Genomic DNA, 15,869 nt, shown 5'->3' with positions numbered 1-15,869 from the left:
ATATTAGTGCAGACTCACTGTTTGACCGATATAAAAAACCCTTTGCAACACTTGATATGGGCCATCTACAGAATGTCTGTGTGGATTTTGGTAGCATTTGAAGAAAAATTTGTGGAGATATAGATGTTAATAAAATTAGCATATTCTGAAAAATATAGCGTGACTGACTTCTGAATTGACCATAGGTTGCAGTGGGGCAAGTGGATGTACTGAAAAAATTTCAGCTCTAGGATGTATGGGTGATTTTCTTAGATTTATTGAAGTTTGGAATGAGAAATGTCTAGAAATTTACATTTGTTGTAATAAGCCATGACCACTTTGAGCAATCATTTCCAAATTTTATGCATCAACTGAGTAGTGACCTTAAATCTTACAAACTGGATTTTGTACGAATCCATGCAGCGAATTACGAGGTATAAACTTTTTGAAAGTGTAGTGCCCCCTAGTGGAAGAATATCCCAGGACTGGCCTCGGGCCGAGCATCTGAATAGATGCATCAATTGTTATAGCACCATGAGATCTACGAGTGCCATGTTTTTGCCTGAGTAGTGGGTGGAATTTGCAACCCACCAGCCAATTTTGGTGAGTTTTCGTGCAGCAGTTTTTGCTTCCCAAACACTTTTAGCGGTGAAAAAGAAAGAAGAGGAAGAAAAATGAGAACAAAACAAATAGGGATCCAAGCAGCAAAGCTAAAAAAGAAGAAAGAGGAAGAAGAATGAGAACAAAACAAATAGTGTTTAATACAGTAATAATACAGTATGCTGCTTCTCAAAAGTGACTAAGGGAAGTAAGTAAGCAGCTAAAACCAAGATTTAATGAATTCAGAACTGAAACTAGTCTGAGGTCAAGTACTAGGATCCTGTGTGAGGGCGACACTGCGTTGCAGAAAAAAAGACTACAATCTATGATCACACAAATTCTTCTTTATTCAAAACACTTACAAATAAATTTAAGACAAAACCTTGTAAATTCCAGATAAATAGAGAACTCAGATATAAAATAAAAGAAAACGGGAGCAAGCAAGAAAGCAGGAGTGTTTAATTGGTTCCGTCCATGTCTCCTTTCAGCCAATGACCCACAATTCATAAATGGTAGGTCAGTGCACATTACAATACATTACATGTTTTTCTGAAAGATGCAAGCAGAATATCATCATATTAGCTTATTTTGATTATGCAAAATATATGTGTTGGAAAGCTTATTAATATATTGGCTAACAAGAATCACTACTTAGACTTCAGAACTGTTTAGCTTTGATTTGAGTAGGAATATATTTTCATTTGCAGCTACCAGCAAATATTTTTTTTATACAGAAAAGATCCCCCAACCTTGTGAACCTCACATTCATCACAATCCAATAAAAATCTATAGTTATCTTCAAAAACTCCATGTTAAAACATTTAAACTTCATTACTTCAATTTCATCTTGGCACCTTAATTTGTGGAAACTGTTTGTTGTGCTTTTACATGCTGTCTATAGAAATTTTAAAAAATCTGAAAAATATAGGGCCATGATTTCAAACAAAAGCCTCACATTATAAAGGTGGCATAAGGGAGAGACGGCAGTTAATTTGAGCAGGAAAGACAGAAATTAGCCAAACTTATGTCTAAATCACAGATGTTTGCCTTTTTATATACAGTCTATGGTGTTTGTATGTAATAAAAAAGTGTTTTCTGTGCATGATCAGATTAGCAGCCATACCAATGTAAACCCTGCTACTGCTGAATGACCAAAGCTATGCAGGTTTGGGCTTGGCCAGCACCTGGATGGGTGACCAACTGGGAAAACTAATTTGCTGCTGGAAGAGGTGTTGGTGGGCCAGTAGGGGGCAGTCTTCCCTCTGGTCTTAATAATAAGATCCCAATGCCCCAGTGCATTGATGGGGACACTGTGCTGTAGGAGATGCCGTCCTTCGGATGAGACGTTAAACTGAGATCCGGACTCACTGTGGTCATTAATGATCCCATGGCACTTGTTGCAAAGAGTAGGGGGTTCCCCGGTGTCATGGCAAAATTCCCAACCTGGCTTTCTCCATCTGGCCATCTAATCATCCCCCCTAGTAATTGGCTCAATGTTTCTCTCCTTCTTTGCATCAAGCTGATGTGTGGTGAGCATTCCGGCGCTTAATGGCTGCAGTGCATCACCCAGGTGGGTGCTACACATTGGTGGTGGTTGAGGTAAGACCCCCCTACTTCACTGTGATGCGCTTTGAGTTTCAATAATAAAGCGCTATATAAATGTAATGCATTATTATTATTATTATTATTATTAGCACCCTTAAGCTTTCATGGTGATCTGTTAATCAAGCCCCTGTGAAGACGACGTGTGCCTTCCATCACTGTGTGTTCCTTTTGTTTTCTTTTTTGCCGCTTCCAAACAGAGCTCTTGCCACAGCTGCCAGTGTGAATACCCAGAATCACCATTGTGGTTCTGGGTGCAAACACCAGCAACGCCTGCAGAGGGAAACGTACATCTTGTAGTTAGTAAGCAGAGGTATGATAAGCAGAGTCATCTTGACATTCAAAATTCCATTCAAAGTACCCACAATTCTGGGAAATATTTCACTCACATGTTAGAACATGGATGGCAGATCCATAGATGATGTTGTCAATGGGGTTAGATGAATTGATTCTCACCATGAAAACAGTTCACTATTGAAATCCATTGTAACTGACCTAACTTTTACCAAGCCTGCTTCAATTAATTCATTGATAAGCTTGACAAGCTTTGAAACTCACTCTGGCCTGCACCTTGCTGTATGTGTGTAAGATTTAGTGGCATCTAGTAGTGAGGGTTGTGAATTGCAACCATCTGTCCATTCTACCACTGCCCCCTACCTTTCAAAGAGCGTAGGACAGCTATGGTGGCTGACACAGCACAAAAAATGTCTCTTCTGAGACAGCAGAGAGTGGCCAGTCAAGAAATGAGGTTTCTTTAGGTATATTTATTAAGAAATTATATTTACTTAATTATTCAATAAAACCATATGTTATTGTGACTTGGCCACTGACAGACAACATGAAAAATGTAAGCCAAGTTACGAGTTTTTAACATTGTCACTGTTTCTGCACCACAGTCCATTATAAACCACACATTAAATAAAGTTTATACAAACATTGACAAGGGAAACACACTCATTCTCTCTGTGATTATGAACCCTCGCCAAAACTGCCCGCCATCAATAATATCTGGTCCGCTGCCAGATTATGGTGCTTTGTAAAATATATAAATATAAATAAATAAATACTTTCATAGCAGTGCTGAAATAGATCTCAGTCATGACAGCAACAGTTACTCACATAATCACTTCCTCTTTAGTGGTTTTGCCTACAAAATAAAAGCATGAGAAGCTTGTTTACTACAATGTAGTATTCAGAGTTGAACTGAGCTTTTACTATAAAAGATTTTGAACGACATTGATAGAGTCTGTAGCCTGCTTGACACACCTCTGAAATAACTGTCAGAAAACATGATTCACCTAAATGTCTCTGCCTGGATATCTGAGACACTAGACCGACAAGATAGACCACTTTCAAAGGAACCTGGGCTTCCATAAAACCTCAGCAGTGCCACAGGTTGATTGCCTCCATGCCATGTTGCATTGATGCAGTAATTCGTGTAAAGGGGACTGGACTAAGTACTGAGTGCATTAACCTTTTTCAGAACTGTTCAACTTTTCTGAACGTCGACATTTCTGTATTATATCTTTTTTATTCTAATATTTTGAGATATGGATTTTTAATTTCCGTGAGCTGTAAGCCATAATCATCAAGATTAAATCTTGCCTGAAATATTTCACTTTGTTTACTAAATATGTATAGTACAAAATGAACACGACATTCTAATTGTATGAGATGCACCTGTAAATCTCTGCAATAAATCTGACCAACCAACTGTAGATGTGCTTTTACACTGTTATAAATATACATTAAACATGTATTTATAAGTGTGTGTATCAGACATATTTAGTAGGCTACCTCTAACATTTATTTAGGGTTTTTTTCAGACAAATTCAGTAATCCACACATATGAAAATTATTTGAACAACTGTTAATTCTCTATGAGACAGGCTCCAGAAGATCTCAGAGGGGGAATAAATACCATAAAATTGTAACAAACCTTCAAATGTGGTTTATGTGTAGGAGTCAGGAATGAGGTGTGGGGTTCTTGAACACGGCTTTTTGGTTGCTTCTGGTTGTTGGATCACGTGGTGCTGGTAGCAATTTGGGATATCACCTGTTCACCACTTGGGATGGGGGTGTGGATAGCTTAATTTTTGCGGACTGCTGTCTACGCAGACTATTGCATTTTATGGACATTATTGCTGTTGGACGCTTGTATAGTAGGCTACCTGTGAAACTGTTTAGATAAGTCTTTCCTACTCAGCCTCTTGGCAACTACATTTTAGTTTTTAGATAGTTGCCTATATTGTCAGCAAAAAAGGCAACAATGGAACAGAGTCATGTTAATGCAACATTGTTGGACCAAACACGGAGAAATAGGAACATACCAACAGCTTTGAAAACATTTGTTCACTACACATCTTACTTCTAATAAACCAGATAACTACTCTGATAACTAGACTGTAAGAAGAAGAACAACATGATGACGAAATGTGATCTGTAGCGCCGTTTGTCCATTTTCAGCTACTGTGGAAACATGGCGACCTCCATGTAAGGGGGAACCGCGGTTATGTAAATAGAAATGGTTCATTCTAAGGTAATAAAAACATAACAGTTTATTATGTCAGGTCTTTATACACCACTGAAAACATAGTTATAGACCTTATATTGCAGAAATATTACACACTGAACCTTTAAGGCCAAACCACGCTTACCACTTGAACAGTTTCAGATGGACGACATCTATGCATGTCTGAGATGGAAGCAGGTTCAATATACATTATATTGCCATAAGCCTGCCTTTACAAGTGTTTAATCTTTTATGCATGTTTTTAATGCATGCTTTTACTATTATTATTACTATTATTGTTTATATATATATATATATATATATATATATATATATATATATATATATATATATATATATATATATATATATATATATATATATATATATATATTAGGGTGCCACTCAATCTAATGTCCAAATTTATTAAAAATATTTTCCAAGTCCCACCCCCATTCTGTTCTTTTTATGGCGCATAATAACTGTGGAAAGTTTCATTCAGATATATTAATATTTACTGGTAGCTCAATGGGCTCAAATGTTTTCGTATGTACACGTATCGCACTAAAATGTTACTTGATTCAAAATTTCTCTACCAAAGTAAATTAATCCTTGAGTAAGTATTGTTATCATTTAACTGTTCTTATAAATGTTTTTTTTTATCTGATATGTGTTATTATTTCGTTTAAATACCATGTAATCAGAATAATATTTTTGGGTTAGCACTATAGCAGTCGTAATCCACTGTATAGTTAACTCTATGCAGGGTTGTGGGTGGGGATAGAGCCAATCCCGGCTGTCACTGTGTGAACCCTGGACAGGTTGCTAGCTCATCACAGGGCTAACACACATAGACAAACAATTCAGACACGTTCACAAATAAGGGCAATTAAGAATCACCAATTAACCTATGCGTGTCTTTGGACTATGGGAGGAAGCAGGAGAACATGAACAGAACCCACACAGACATGGGGAGACCATGCAAACTCCACAAAGAAAGGCCTGGGACGACCGAAGTTCAACAACCTTCTTGTTGTGAAGCGACAGTGCTAACCACCGCACCACCATGCCAGCCGCATCTGTGTGTCAAGTTATACTTAATTATTCTCATTTTTAGCACCAGCTACCAGTCATTTTCTGGTACAGTAAAGAAGGTCACTTCAAGTGAGGTCACTTTACGAGACAGCCACTTCTTCAGCTGTCATTTCTATTTCTTGGAGCGCAATGCAATTATAATTGCTATCTAAACAGCTGCTTTGCATATAGTGTTGCGTCATGTCACATTTCACGTGTTTTCTTGACAAAACGTGGTTTGGAGACCAGCCATCGGGTGACACAGCTGCTGTCAGCTCCTGTAGTGTGTGACCCCCTTTCTACTATCAGTCACGTAATGTGAATGCCACAACAACTTCAAAACTCCCACAAGACAGCAAGTTGTGTAGTCTGAACGGTGATCAGCCGGCGCTGAAAGTTATGTAGTCTGTACGACAGAATCAGAAACTCATTCACACACATTCATAAACTGATGGTACAGCCAACAGGACCAATTTGGGGTTCATTATCTTGGCCAAGGACACATCAATATGCAGAATTATCTGCTGCTACTCTATGAGCTGGACAGCTACCCTACAAGTAAACGCATGAAGCTGTTGCTAAAGCTGCAATACAGTCATTATCTGGATACTTATGGATACTTAACTGTTGATTATTAACTTCTGAAGTAACTGTTAGCAGCTATTGGTCTTCTTTTAGAGGATTTTTGCATTATTCTAACTCGTGATATTAAAGGAAGGGAAATGTTGCATACTGTAAAACGTTGTCAGTGTCGAGCTACCAGTAAATAGTATTAGAATACATCCAAATCTTGTCAACTTAGTTTTTGTCACATTATTAACACATTTGGGGGTGCGAAGATGAAAATTAGAAACTTTATTTTTGAGTGGCTCCCTAATATATACAGTATATGTATGTCCATCCATCCATCATCCATCCATCGTCAACCTCTTATCGTGCGTGCAGGGTCGTGGGGGCCTGGAGCCTATCCCAGCTGACATTGCGCGAAAGGGGGGGTACACCCTGGACAGGTCGCCAGTCCATCGCAGGTATATATATGTATGTATATACTGTATATATAAATGAATTGTTTTTTATACTAAAAATTTACTTCTTATTATACTCATTATACAGTCCCCTCCAAATGTATTGGAACGGCAAGGCAAATTCCTTTGTTTTTGTTGTTCATTGAAGATATTTGTGATAAAAGTCCGACAGGTCCGACAGTTTGCAACAGTGCAACAGGGGGGTGTGGCTTAGTGAAGGGTCAATTGGATAGGACTTCTTTGGACAGTCAGCGCTAGGCAGATAAATCTGACCTACTTGGCCTCTCATCAACTCAGTTTTTGGATGGTCGCCTAGTATGCTTAAAGCTCATTGGATGACCAAAACTACTTGCACAATATTTTGTGGTATGCCATGCTTGTTTTTAGCAAATAAACTAAACTCATATCAATCACATGTGTATGTCTGTTTTATGATCTGTTTTGTTTTATCTGGAGCTGCTGTAACGAAAGTAATTTTCCCCCGGGTGGGATCAATAAGCTCTAACTTATCTTAACTCAGACTCCTCTGATTATACACTTAACATTGGTGAACCCTCATGTTTTTCACCCCAGCCTCAAGAGAGTCCTACATCTGAAAGACTGGGTTCACTGACCTGCCGGGACTCTTTTTTTCCGTAGCGTAGCTCATTTGCAAAGTGCTCACAGTTCCCCCTGAAGATGCAATACGGCAGCTCCTTGCCCACACATGCACAGGCCTCCTTCACAATAAACTGGACTGGGCAGGGCTTGTACTTCTCGTCCAGGCTGTTGTTGATTTTCCACTTGTTGCCCACCACGTCCTGCAGTTTCTCTTTCTTCACCATGGCTTTGCCAGTCAGGACAGACATCATAATGCTGGTGTCTGCACCCGCGACATCAATTGTGAATAAAGAGGAATGAAAGAGAGAGAAACAGACATAATATGTCCGGGATTATGTGCTAAATACAACAATTCTGAGTGGTGTATGAATTATGAATAATTTAAACCAAACAATCTTAGCTGATATTTTGGTCTGAAAGACAGTGAATGTGGGCCATTATTAAAGGCTGTTTTTGTTCAGGATTTGGCAGTAGCAGTCCATGGAGTTGTGTGTGGGGGGCACTCACAGAATGTTGTCGATGCCAAGTGAACAACGAAGTCATTGCCAATATACACAGCCCAGTGCCGATAGGGGTTTGGTTTTCTTGTCAATAAGCATTACAGCCTCACAAATCCCACTATCATGTTTAAATTAAATACATAGTTAGATAACATAGGCCTACCGTAGTCTATTTCTCCCCAATACAAGAGCCTTCACCAATAGGATTCGCAAATTCGCCTCCGGGAAATGGACATGTAGTGAGAGCAGGGCAGGTAGTGGAAACACACAGATGAGACACTGAGGCTGGAGGACTGGCAAGAAAAACTCTACAAAGAGGGAGAGTCTGAAGCAGAAACAAAGTCAGGATAAAATTATACAAAAATCTCTCACGAGATTCAGGAAGTAGTCCAGGCCGTAGCACAATACCACATGAGAGAAGGAGAGAAGAAAGAACAGTGTGAGCAGAGTCTCTCCTCTTGTGGTAGCCAGCTCTGTCTGTGGCGAGCCTTTTCTATGGCCAGGCTGTGTTCACTCAGTCTGTATGTTGTCAACATTTTTCTTAGTTTAGGACATTTTATTGTACTCAGGTACTTTGCCAGTGTGAATTCTCTTTTTAGGGTCAGATGACATTGTAATTTATTGTGTGTTTTGGTTGTTTCTTTCCAGTATTCAATCTATTTTTCTTTCGGCTTGCTGATAATTTGGTTTGGTCTGCTTGAGTTGGCGTTGCTGTCCTGAGGCTGTTGGGGACTTGTTACTGCAGAGAGCCTCAGGACCAGCTGGCTGAGGGGACTCTTCTCTGGTTTTAGCTCCTGGTATGTAAGGGCTTTGTGATGATATGTCTGGGGGTTAACTGATTTTAAGTGATTAAATAAAATAAAATTTAATTGATCTTTTCTGTATTTTTAGTAAGAGTGGGTATTGGCCGAGCTCTGCTCTGCACAGGTTATTTAGTGTTTTTCTCAGCACCTGCAGGATGCTCTTACAGAACTCTGTATGGAAAGATTCTATGATTGTTTTGTCCCATTTGTCAAATTCATTATTAAGTTTTAGCCCCCAAATTTGCTACCATATAGAATTATTGGTTCTAGTACAAATTGGATAATTTTAAGCCAGATTTCAATTGGAATATAGATTTTAACCTGATATCTGTAAGATCATTATCTTAGTCTCTGCTGTGTTTACTGTCAGGGCCCACATCTCTCAATTCAATTCAAATTAGCTTTATTGGCATGAATGTGTAACAACAACATTGCCAAAGCATCATACATACAACATAAGAACAATCAACACCATACATTTCATTAAACAAGCAATTAAAGCGTAAAGTAATCAAAGCGTATGTGTGTTTGTGTAAAAAAAAAGAAGAAGAAATATTAAAAATTAAAATAAAATAAATAAATAAAACATGTGTGTGTTTGTATTAAAAATAAAATAAGAAGCATCTTCACCCTGCTGGACATCTGTTGGGCTGTAGGGCGAGTTTGGTAAAGCTAGATTAGTTTAGAGATATTAGGTTTGTCCAACAGAAAACAGACAACTTCAGTACCGCTTTAGAAACATCTGTCCCACATTATAGCCTTCTGGGAAAATCCACATCCGTGATTTCCGTCAGCTTGTATCTGTCCTGACTCCGTCTGGCTTCATGGTATAAAGATCCACAGGCTGTCGGCTCTCCTGCTAAATAATATGTGTGTGCTCATTCATTTGTCCAAATGTCACTTCTCTTCTTACTTCTAATAAAGCAGAAGACTACTCAGAGACTTTATATTATTATTATAATTATTCCCCCCTCTTCTTCTTCTTAGTACCTATTCAATGTAGTGCCGGGTGTCTACACTACCGGAATTATACAAGCAGAAGAACGCTGTGATGACGAAACGCGCTCTGTAGCGCTGTTTGTTTGTTGTTGGCTACAGTAGAAACATGACGACAAAATAAAGCGAAGGGGGGGGCCCACAGTTATGTAGATAAAAAGTCTCAAGGTAATATAAACAACAAAGTATTTATACACCACTGAAAACATAGTTATGGATATTATATTCCATTTCTGTCAATAGATCCTCAGAAATATTACACACTGAACCTTTAATCCCTCACCAGCAATATATAAATTTACACGATAAACATGCACATAAAAAGTTAACGACATCCCATTCTTAATCAGAATGGTGTTTATCCCAAGTAAACAACAAAGCCATCGCAAATATACAGCCCAGTGCTGATAGGAACCCCGGATGATCTCAATCAAGTCCACAGGCTCTGGGTTCATGTCATGCTTGGATTATAACATGACTTAAACTCGATCAAAGTCAATGAAATGAATGATACATAAATGCTATACCGGTGTCAGGGCCATGTCAGGTTTTGTTTCGTCTGTAAACCTGGGACTGCTTTCACTTTCCACATGACTTTCTTTACATGCAGGAACAATCCTTGGACTGCTTTCATTTTCCAGATGACTTTCTGCACATGCAGGAACAATTTTAACATTTGCACACAACATGAAATACAGGGAAAAGTAAAAATAAAGTAAAAATAGTTTGTCCTTCTACATTTGAAGATAAGGTAACTGTGCTTATTTGCCTTTAGATGTGCTAGTCACATGGGTATTGTGTGATCACTACTACAATCTACGTTAAGTAATTGTGTAGAATTTGTTAATATTAATATGAGAAGATTGTTGCAGACTAATGCCACTTGTAGCATACCTACTTGACGGTTAAATAAAAATTCTGAATATTAATTATTCAGAAATATTAATTCATAAATTCATATCTCTCTCATTTGGGGGCACCACCAGAAATTCAGTTCAGTTCAGTTCGGGCTCCCTGGGTAACGTTATGGGTTTAATAATAACCCAATTATTCCTGTGATCAGTTAGTAGTTATTGCTTAATAATTTCTATAAATCAGTCAATCTCATATCGAAGGCGTAAATCCTCCATTACAGTGACCTGGAGTCAAACAATACACACACAGTTCCTGTGATTACGGTGAAATTTATTAACTAACTAAAGGTGGATATAAAGTGAGTTTAGATATATCAAAGACATACAACAATAATGATTAAACAAACAGGATGCAATCAATGAAAATGATGGAGTTAAATGTGGATTTAGTGGTCTATTGTGGAAAAGATTTGGGTCTAAGGAGGCAAGAGAAACAATAAACGCATGTTATGGTAATAACTCATCAACATCAACTCAACCACAGAATGCCCTTGGTTCCTTACTGCTTGTTGATTCTCCAGCCGGCCTCACGCTGGCTGAGTTTCGTGCGTTCTCGGTTGAGACGGCTCAACTGCCGTCTGCGGGTCACTTTCTCTGCAAGAGAATTGCTCCGGAAGTCCGCCACTTCGGCTGGTAACTTAGTTGAAGAAACTTGCAGTGATGGCTGTTAACCTTGGCTCGGTTCGTGGGTTTTCATGTCCTTTGGGCTGCTGCTGGTGTAACTAACCCACGTGGCTGGCCTCCCGGGCTTCGTTGTCGTGGGGAGGAGTGAGGTTAGTTGATTCGACGGAAATAAAGTTTAAAAACAAACTTGGTTGTTTCTGAATTAAAATTTGCTTGACTTAAAACGGTCTGGTAACTTTACAAACAAGCAAAAGAAAAGAATAACTTCCACGAAAGGGAGCGAGACTTTGTGTGTGTGGCTTAAGAAGAACAAAAAACTCTTCGCAATGCCGGACCGGACTCCTTAGGGTGTTGCTGGGAGACGGGACACGCTCTGTAAGCGTGTAGAACAGAGCATAAACAAGAGCGAAGAGACCAGAGAACAAGTGTCGCCGTGTTTTGTTTCCTCGGGCGTGTCCCAGGAGGGGGCTGTGTTTCCCCTGAGGGTTTATTTCCGGTCTCCTGAGAGAGGCTGTCCCTTAATTGTAATGTCTATTTTAAAGTCTATTTACGTGTACTTCAATCAAATACCTTCCCACAATCAAACCTTAAATGTCAAAAACAGTCATACCGTTCTTAGTTTTAAGCATTTGATAAAAAGGAAAGGAAACAGTTACTTAATCGTTGTAATGATGGGAATGGTTACCAGTTAAACACATTTTCAGGATTTCAGGATGGCAGGAACTTCTAACATTTCCTGGATAATACTGGCTGTTAAATATTCTTACTTAGAGAATATAAGCAAGTTACACGAACGTGGCGTCAGATTATACCCAATAAAATACAGAGTGATACATTAAAACAGCGGGAGAGGGATTAAAGAAACAGGAACCTGTAATACTTAGTTTGTCCTCTTGGGGGAGATTGGTTCCACAAGAGAACAATTGATACTCTCACTAGGGAAGAAGTGGTTATTCAACATTTCGAGCTGGAAAATTAATTAAGTAGCACAGGATAATATTTCTGTTACACGTTCTTTAACAAGAAAATATATAAAAAGGTGTTGAAGCATAGCATTAGTATAACATAAATTAAAGGAACATCAGTGAGTATTGAGGAAGATTAGAACACTGCAAATTAACTTTCTTTATGGATTCTTCTTTTCAACACAGTCTTAAGAACATGGTAATAGAACTACTCAAATTAAAGTGGCGAGAACTACTAAGTAACTTAACAAAGATTATTTAATTAAACAAGGTAATAGGCAAGTTATAAGGAGAAAATATTAATTTGTCCATACAAAGGAATTCGGGGCAGTGTCCTTCTCTGGCGTCCAGAATTTCTCAGCAGTTTCACAACTGGGTGAAGAGTGAGAGGGCATGTTAAGAGTCCAAATTTATGGCTCTTTGGTGGGGTAGAGAGTCAAGACTGAGGAAGGGCATCTTTGATATTTGGAATAATTAGCAAAAGGGGGGCACGTGGGCTTTTGCCTGGAGTTCTCGGCCCTTGACGGGTACATCTCTTGCATTCCGTCGGCATTGCATTGTCAACTGGCATTTGGATGGTCATTTTTTTGGGGGGCGTATGTTGGTTGGGTCGGGGTCTTCCGCGTTTGCATCGTGGTACATCTGGGAGTCATTTTTTTTTTGTTTTTTTATTTCTCCCTCCCCTATTTGCTACTGGGGTTCTTGCCTGCCTGTTGCTGGGGTAGGTGTGGCATCCCACTCTCTAACAACTACATTCTTTAACATGCTTATGTGCACACACATGTACACACACACAGACACATTCACCCACACAAACACAGACAAACACAGTCTCACTAATAGACACAAACAAATTTAGGTTGTCCCTGGTAGAATTATTCCTGATGCTTTTCTTTCAGTTATTTATTTAAATTTATTGTTATTATTCCAGCTCTCCTGGCTGTGCTTTGTTGCCTATTTAATGTGCATGACTGTTTCTTGTTTTCATTTTTCTCTTAGTTGTCTTACTATGTCAGCTGTTTATTGCTACTGTTTGGCTGGTTGTCTATTACTATTATTTATATTGTTTGTTTGTTGTTTTCCTCCTTCCCAAACACCCCTCTCTGTTCTATTGCAGGTCTTGTTGCTTTCTGCAATTGGTGTTTCCCCTCTGCTATTCCCTGTTATCCTCACCTTCCATCCCCCTTCTCTTGCAGGGGTTGTCATTTCTCTGTGCTGTCTGTTTGTGCCCCCCCATCCCCATGTCTGCCCCTCTGTCCGGCCCGGTGACAAATCGATACATATTTAAATAAATAATAAAACAGACAAAGGAGTATATTAATACTCTCTTGTTAAAGTAAAATCTGTCTGGCAAAATATGGTATCCAGCTCATCATACTCCATACCAGGCTGCTGGGCAAGACAGGTATATATATAAAAACAAAACTTTAAAAAATAAAAAAAGGGGGGGCACGGTTGCCATGGCTACCCTGTGTGGGGCAGTTAGAGTCTCTTGACTTTCTTCAAAATGGTTCTGATAGGCTGGTTCCGGCTGAAATTAGTCTCTGGGAAGTGTCGGGGTGACACCTTTATGGTCACTGAGGTCCTCACAGCCTGGTTCATGTTGAGGTTAGTCTCTGTGTAATGTTAATATTGTCAGTTTAACAGTCATGCATAGAGTCTGTTATCTCAACTTCACCGGAGGTGGTAGGTTTTATGGCTGAAATTACCCAAGCAGCACTTGGGAGTGGAGCAAACCTTTCACCCCCTCCTTTGTGGTACTTTGGCTGTCTGTTGAGGGTGGATATCTCAACCCTTCCCCTCTTTCTCTCAGGGAGAGACAAAGAGAATTTGGGATCTTCAAATTTTTGTTGATATAAAATGATCAAATCCACACTGGCTTGTTCACTACACACTTCTACCCTCTGTGACACCCCTTTTACCTTTGGCAAGTATGGCAAAGGGGGAAAGCAATTACAAGTGCATCTCAAAGGATTAGAAAAAAAATCATTTTTTTTTAGCAGCACTAGTACACTTTTAAAAATGATATAGTTTCTTCAGCACACCTGTGTGTCTGGTTAGGGAGTAAACACATGTGGCCAGACCAGGAATGATGAGGCACACAATAAATTTTATTGGTTTTTATTCCCCGACTGGACTCCAATGAGAACAGCCTTAATAATGTAAAGTTGAGAGGTTAAGGTTGACTTTCTAACTCGTCCTTTGCTTATTGCATCTGATCTCAACTATGTGCTCAACAGTACTCTATAGTACCCCTTAACCATACCACAAAATGTAAACAGCTGCCATAAACTAGTTCACACTCACTCTGGTAGACTTCAGGTACTCACTTTCTAGACAGGAACCTAAATTCCCAACAACCAAAGCTAGCAGCCAAAATCTGTACAACATCAAAATCTAGATATCTAGGTTAGCACCACTCTAGGCTAGACAACAGTAGTGGCCTTTCTAAACAGAGAAAAATAAAAAAACAAATATCAATAAATACATTCACTTAGTCACATAATGCATTGAGTGCATAAACTCAAGGTGAAATATTTAATTTTACCATAAAACATAAAATACATTCATTCACAGAACACAATTTGCCCAACACTTTGTACAGAAACTCAGAATTAACATTTTATGAATGAAATCAGTAACTCACTATTCTACTGTGCAGTGTGCATACTCACACACACACCAAGAACTCCGCACATGTATCTCCCCTCTAAGTCAGCGGAAAAATAGGAAACATTGTTTATTTACAGCTTCAGTATACACCAATATAATGTGATTTTGTTTGTTAACCCTTGTATGGTGTTCGGGTCTGTTGGACCCGTTTTCATTTTTTATCAAAAGAAAAATTATACGATTATTTATTTTTTCAAACTCAGACTCATTTGCCTTGGCTCATTTTCTGTGAAGAGTATATATCAGAACACATTTTCAATGAAAACACACTGTACACCCCCCCTACACATTTACATTAAACACAGGATGTCCGGGTCTAATAAAAGTGTGGAAACTGTAGGTCCTGTGTACCTTTACTCTGTCCTCCTCCTGTCAGTGTGTTTGTGTGTGTGTGTGTGTGTGTGTGTGTGTGTGTGTGTGTGAGTGAGTTTTGTGTTCCCACACAAGGTCACAATATTGTTGCAAAATTCAAGCACGGCCACCGTCTGCTCTCACATTCCTGGGGTTAGTGTAGGGGGCAGATTATGCAGTTTGTACATTAGAAAAACCATTACGCATATGGAGAGTCACCATAAACCACATATCTATGTGTGTGTGTGTGTGTGTGTGTGTGTGTGTGTGTGTGAGTTTTGTGTTTCTGCACCTGCCGTTCCTGCACAAGGTTGCAACATTGTTGCAAAATCTAATTAAAAACACCGTCTGCTCTCACATTCCCGCACATTTTACTCTCTGTCTTGTGGGAACCAATATTTATTTTCTCTAAATTGGGGGCGGGACACAATAAATATAGCTTTACCAGTGTGGTTTCTTATCACAACTGATCAAGATGGCCAAAAGATTCACTGCTCAGAGGGCCTTGCAATTGATTTTGGAAGAGAGAGAAGATTTTGATGATGTACAAGAAGAGGTTTCAGAATGTGAAGATCACATTTCTGACAATTCAGAGTCTGACATTGACTTTGAAGAAGAGGATGAGATTGAGCATCACCTATTTCCAAAATG

At 39.0% G+C, this 15,869-nt stretch overlaps 1 protein-coding gene across 2 annotated transcripts; it reads right to left on the bottom strand.

The window, feature by feature from the left end:
- Positions 1-903: 903 nt before the first annotated feature.
- On the bottom strand, positions 904-11,615 carry LOC123957127 (phospholipase A and acyltransferase 3-like). Of its 2 annotated transcripts, none has more exons than XM_046029707.1 (3): positions 11,109-11,615; positions 7,407-7,654; positions 904-2,454 (listed from the first exon to the last, which is right to left on the bottom strand). In XM_046029707.1, the coding sequence occupies exons 2-3, from the start codon at positions 7,641-7,643 to the stop codon at positions 2,287-2,289; spliced, it is 405 nt and encodes a 134-aa protein (XP_045885663.1). In that variant the 5' UTR covers positions 7,644-7,654; positions 11,109-11,615; the 3' UTR covers positions 904-2,286. The 2 variants fall into 2 exon arrangements, with proteins under 2 accessions (XP_045885663.1, XP_045885664.1); XM_046029708.1 differs by lacking the exon at positions 11,109-11,615 and adding an exon at positions 8,056-8,363.
- Between the last annotated feature and the right edge of the window lie 4,254 nt (positions 11,616-15,869).

This window comes from Micropterus dolomieu, linkage group LG19 (genome assembly GCF_021292245.1).
Source record: "Micropterus dolomieu isolate WLL.071019.BEF.003 ecotype Adirondacks linkage group LG19, ASM2129224v1, whole genome shotgun sequence".
NCBI lineage: Eukaryota > Metazoa > Chordata > Actinopteri > Centrarchiformes > Centrarchidae > Micropterus > Micropterus dolomieu.
Note: the sequence above shows the minus strand (reverse complement) of the source record. Positions and strands in the feature narration are given on the sequence as shown.

Excerpts from the sequence above, each read along its gene's own strand:
- LOC123957127 (XM_046029707.1), bottom strand. The coding sequence starts at position 7,643 with ATGATGTCTGTCCTGACTGGCAAAGCCATGGTGAAGAAAGAGAAACTG. Across the intron at positions 2,455-7,406 it reads GAAAAAAAGAGTCCCGGCAG|GCGTTGCTGGTGTTTGCACC; the intron begins GTCAGTGAACCC and ends TTCCCTCTGCAG.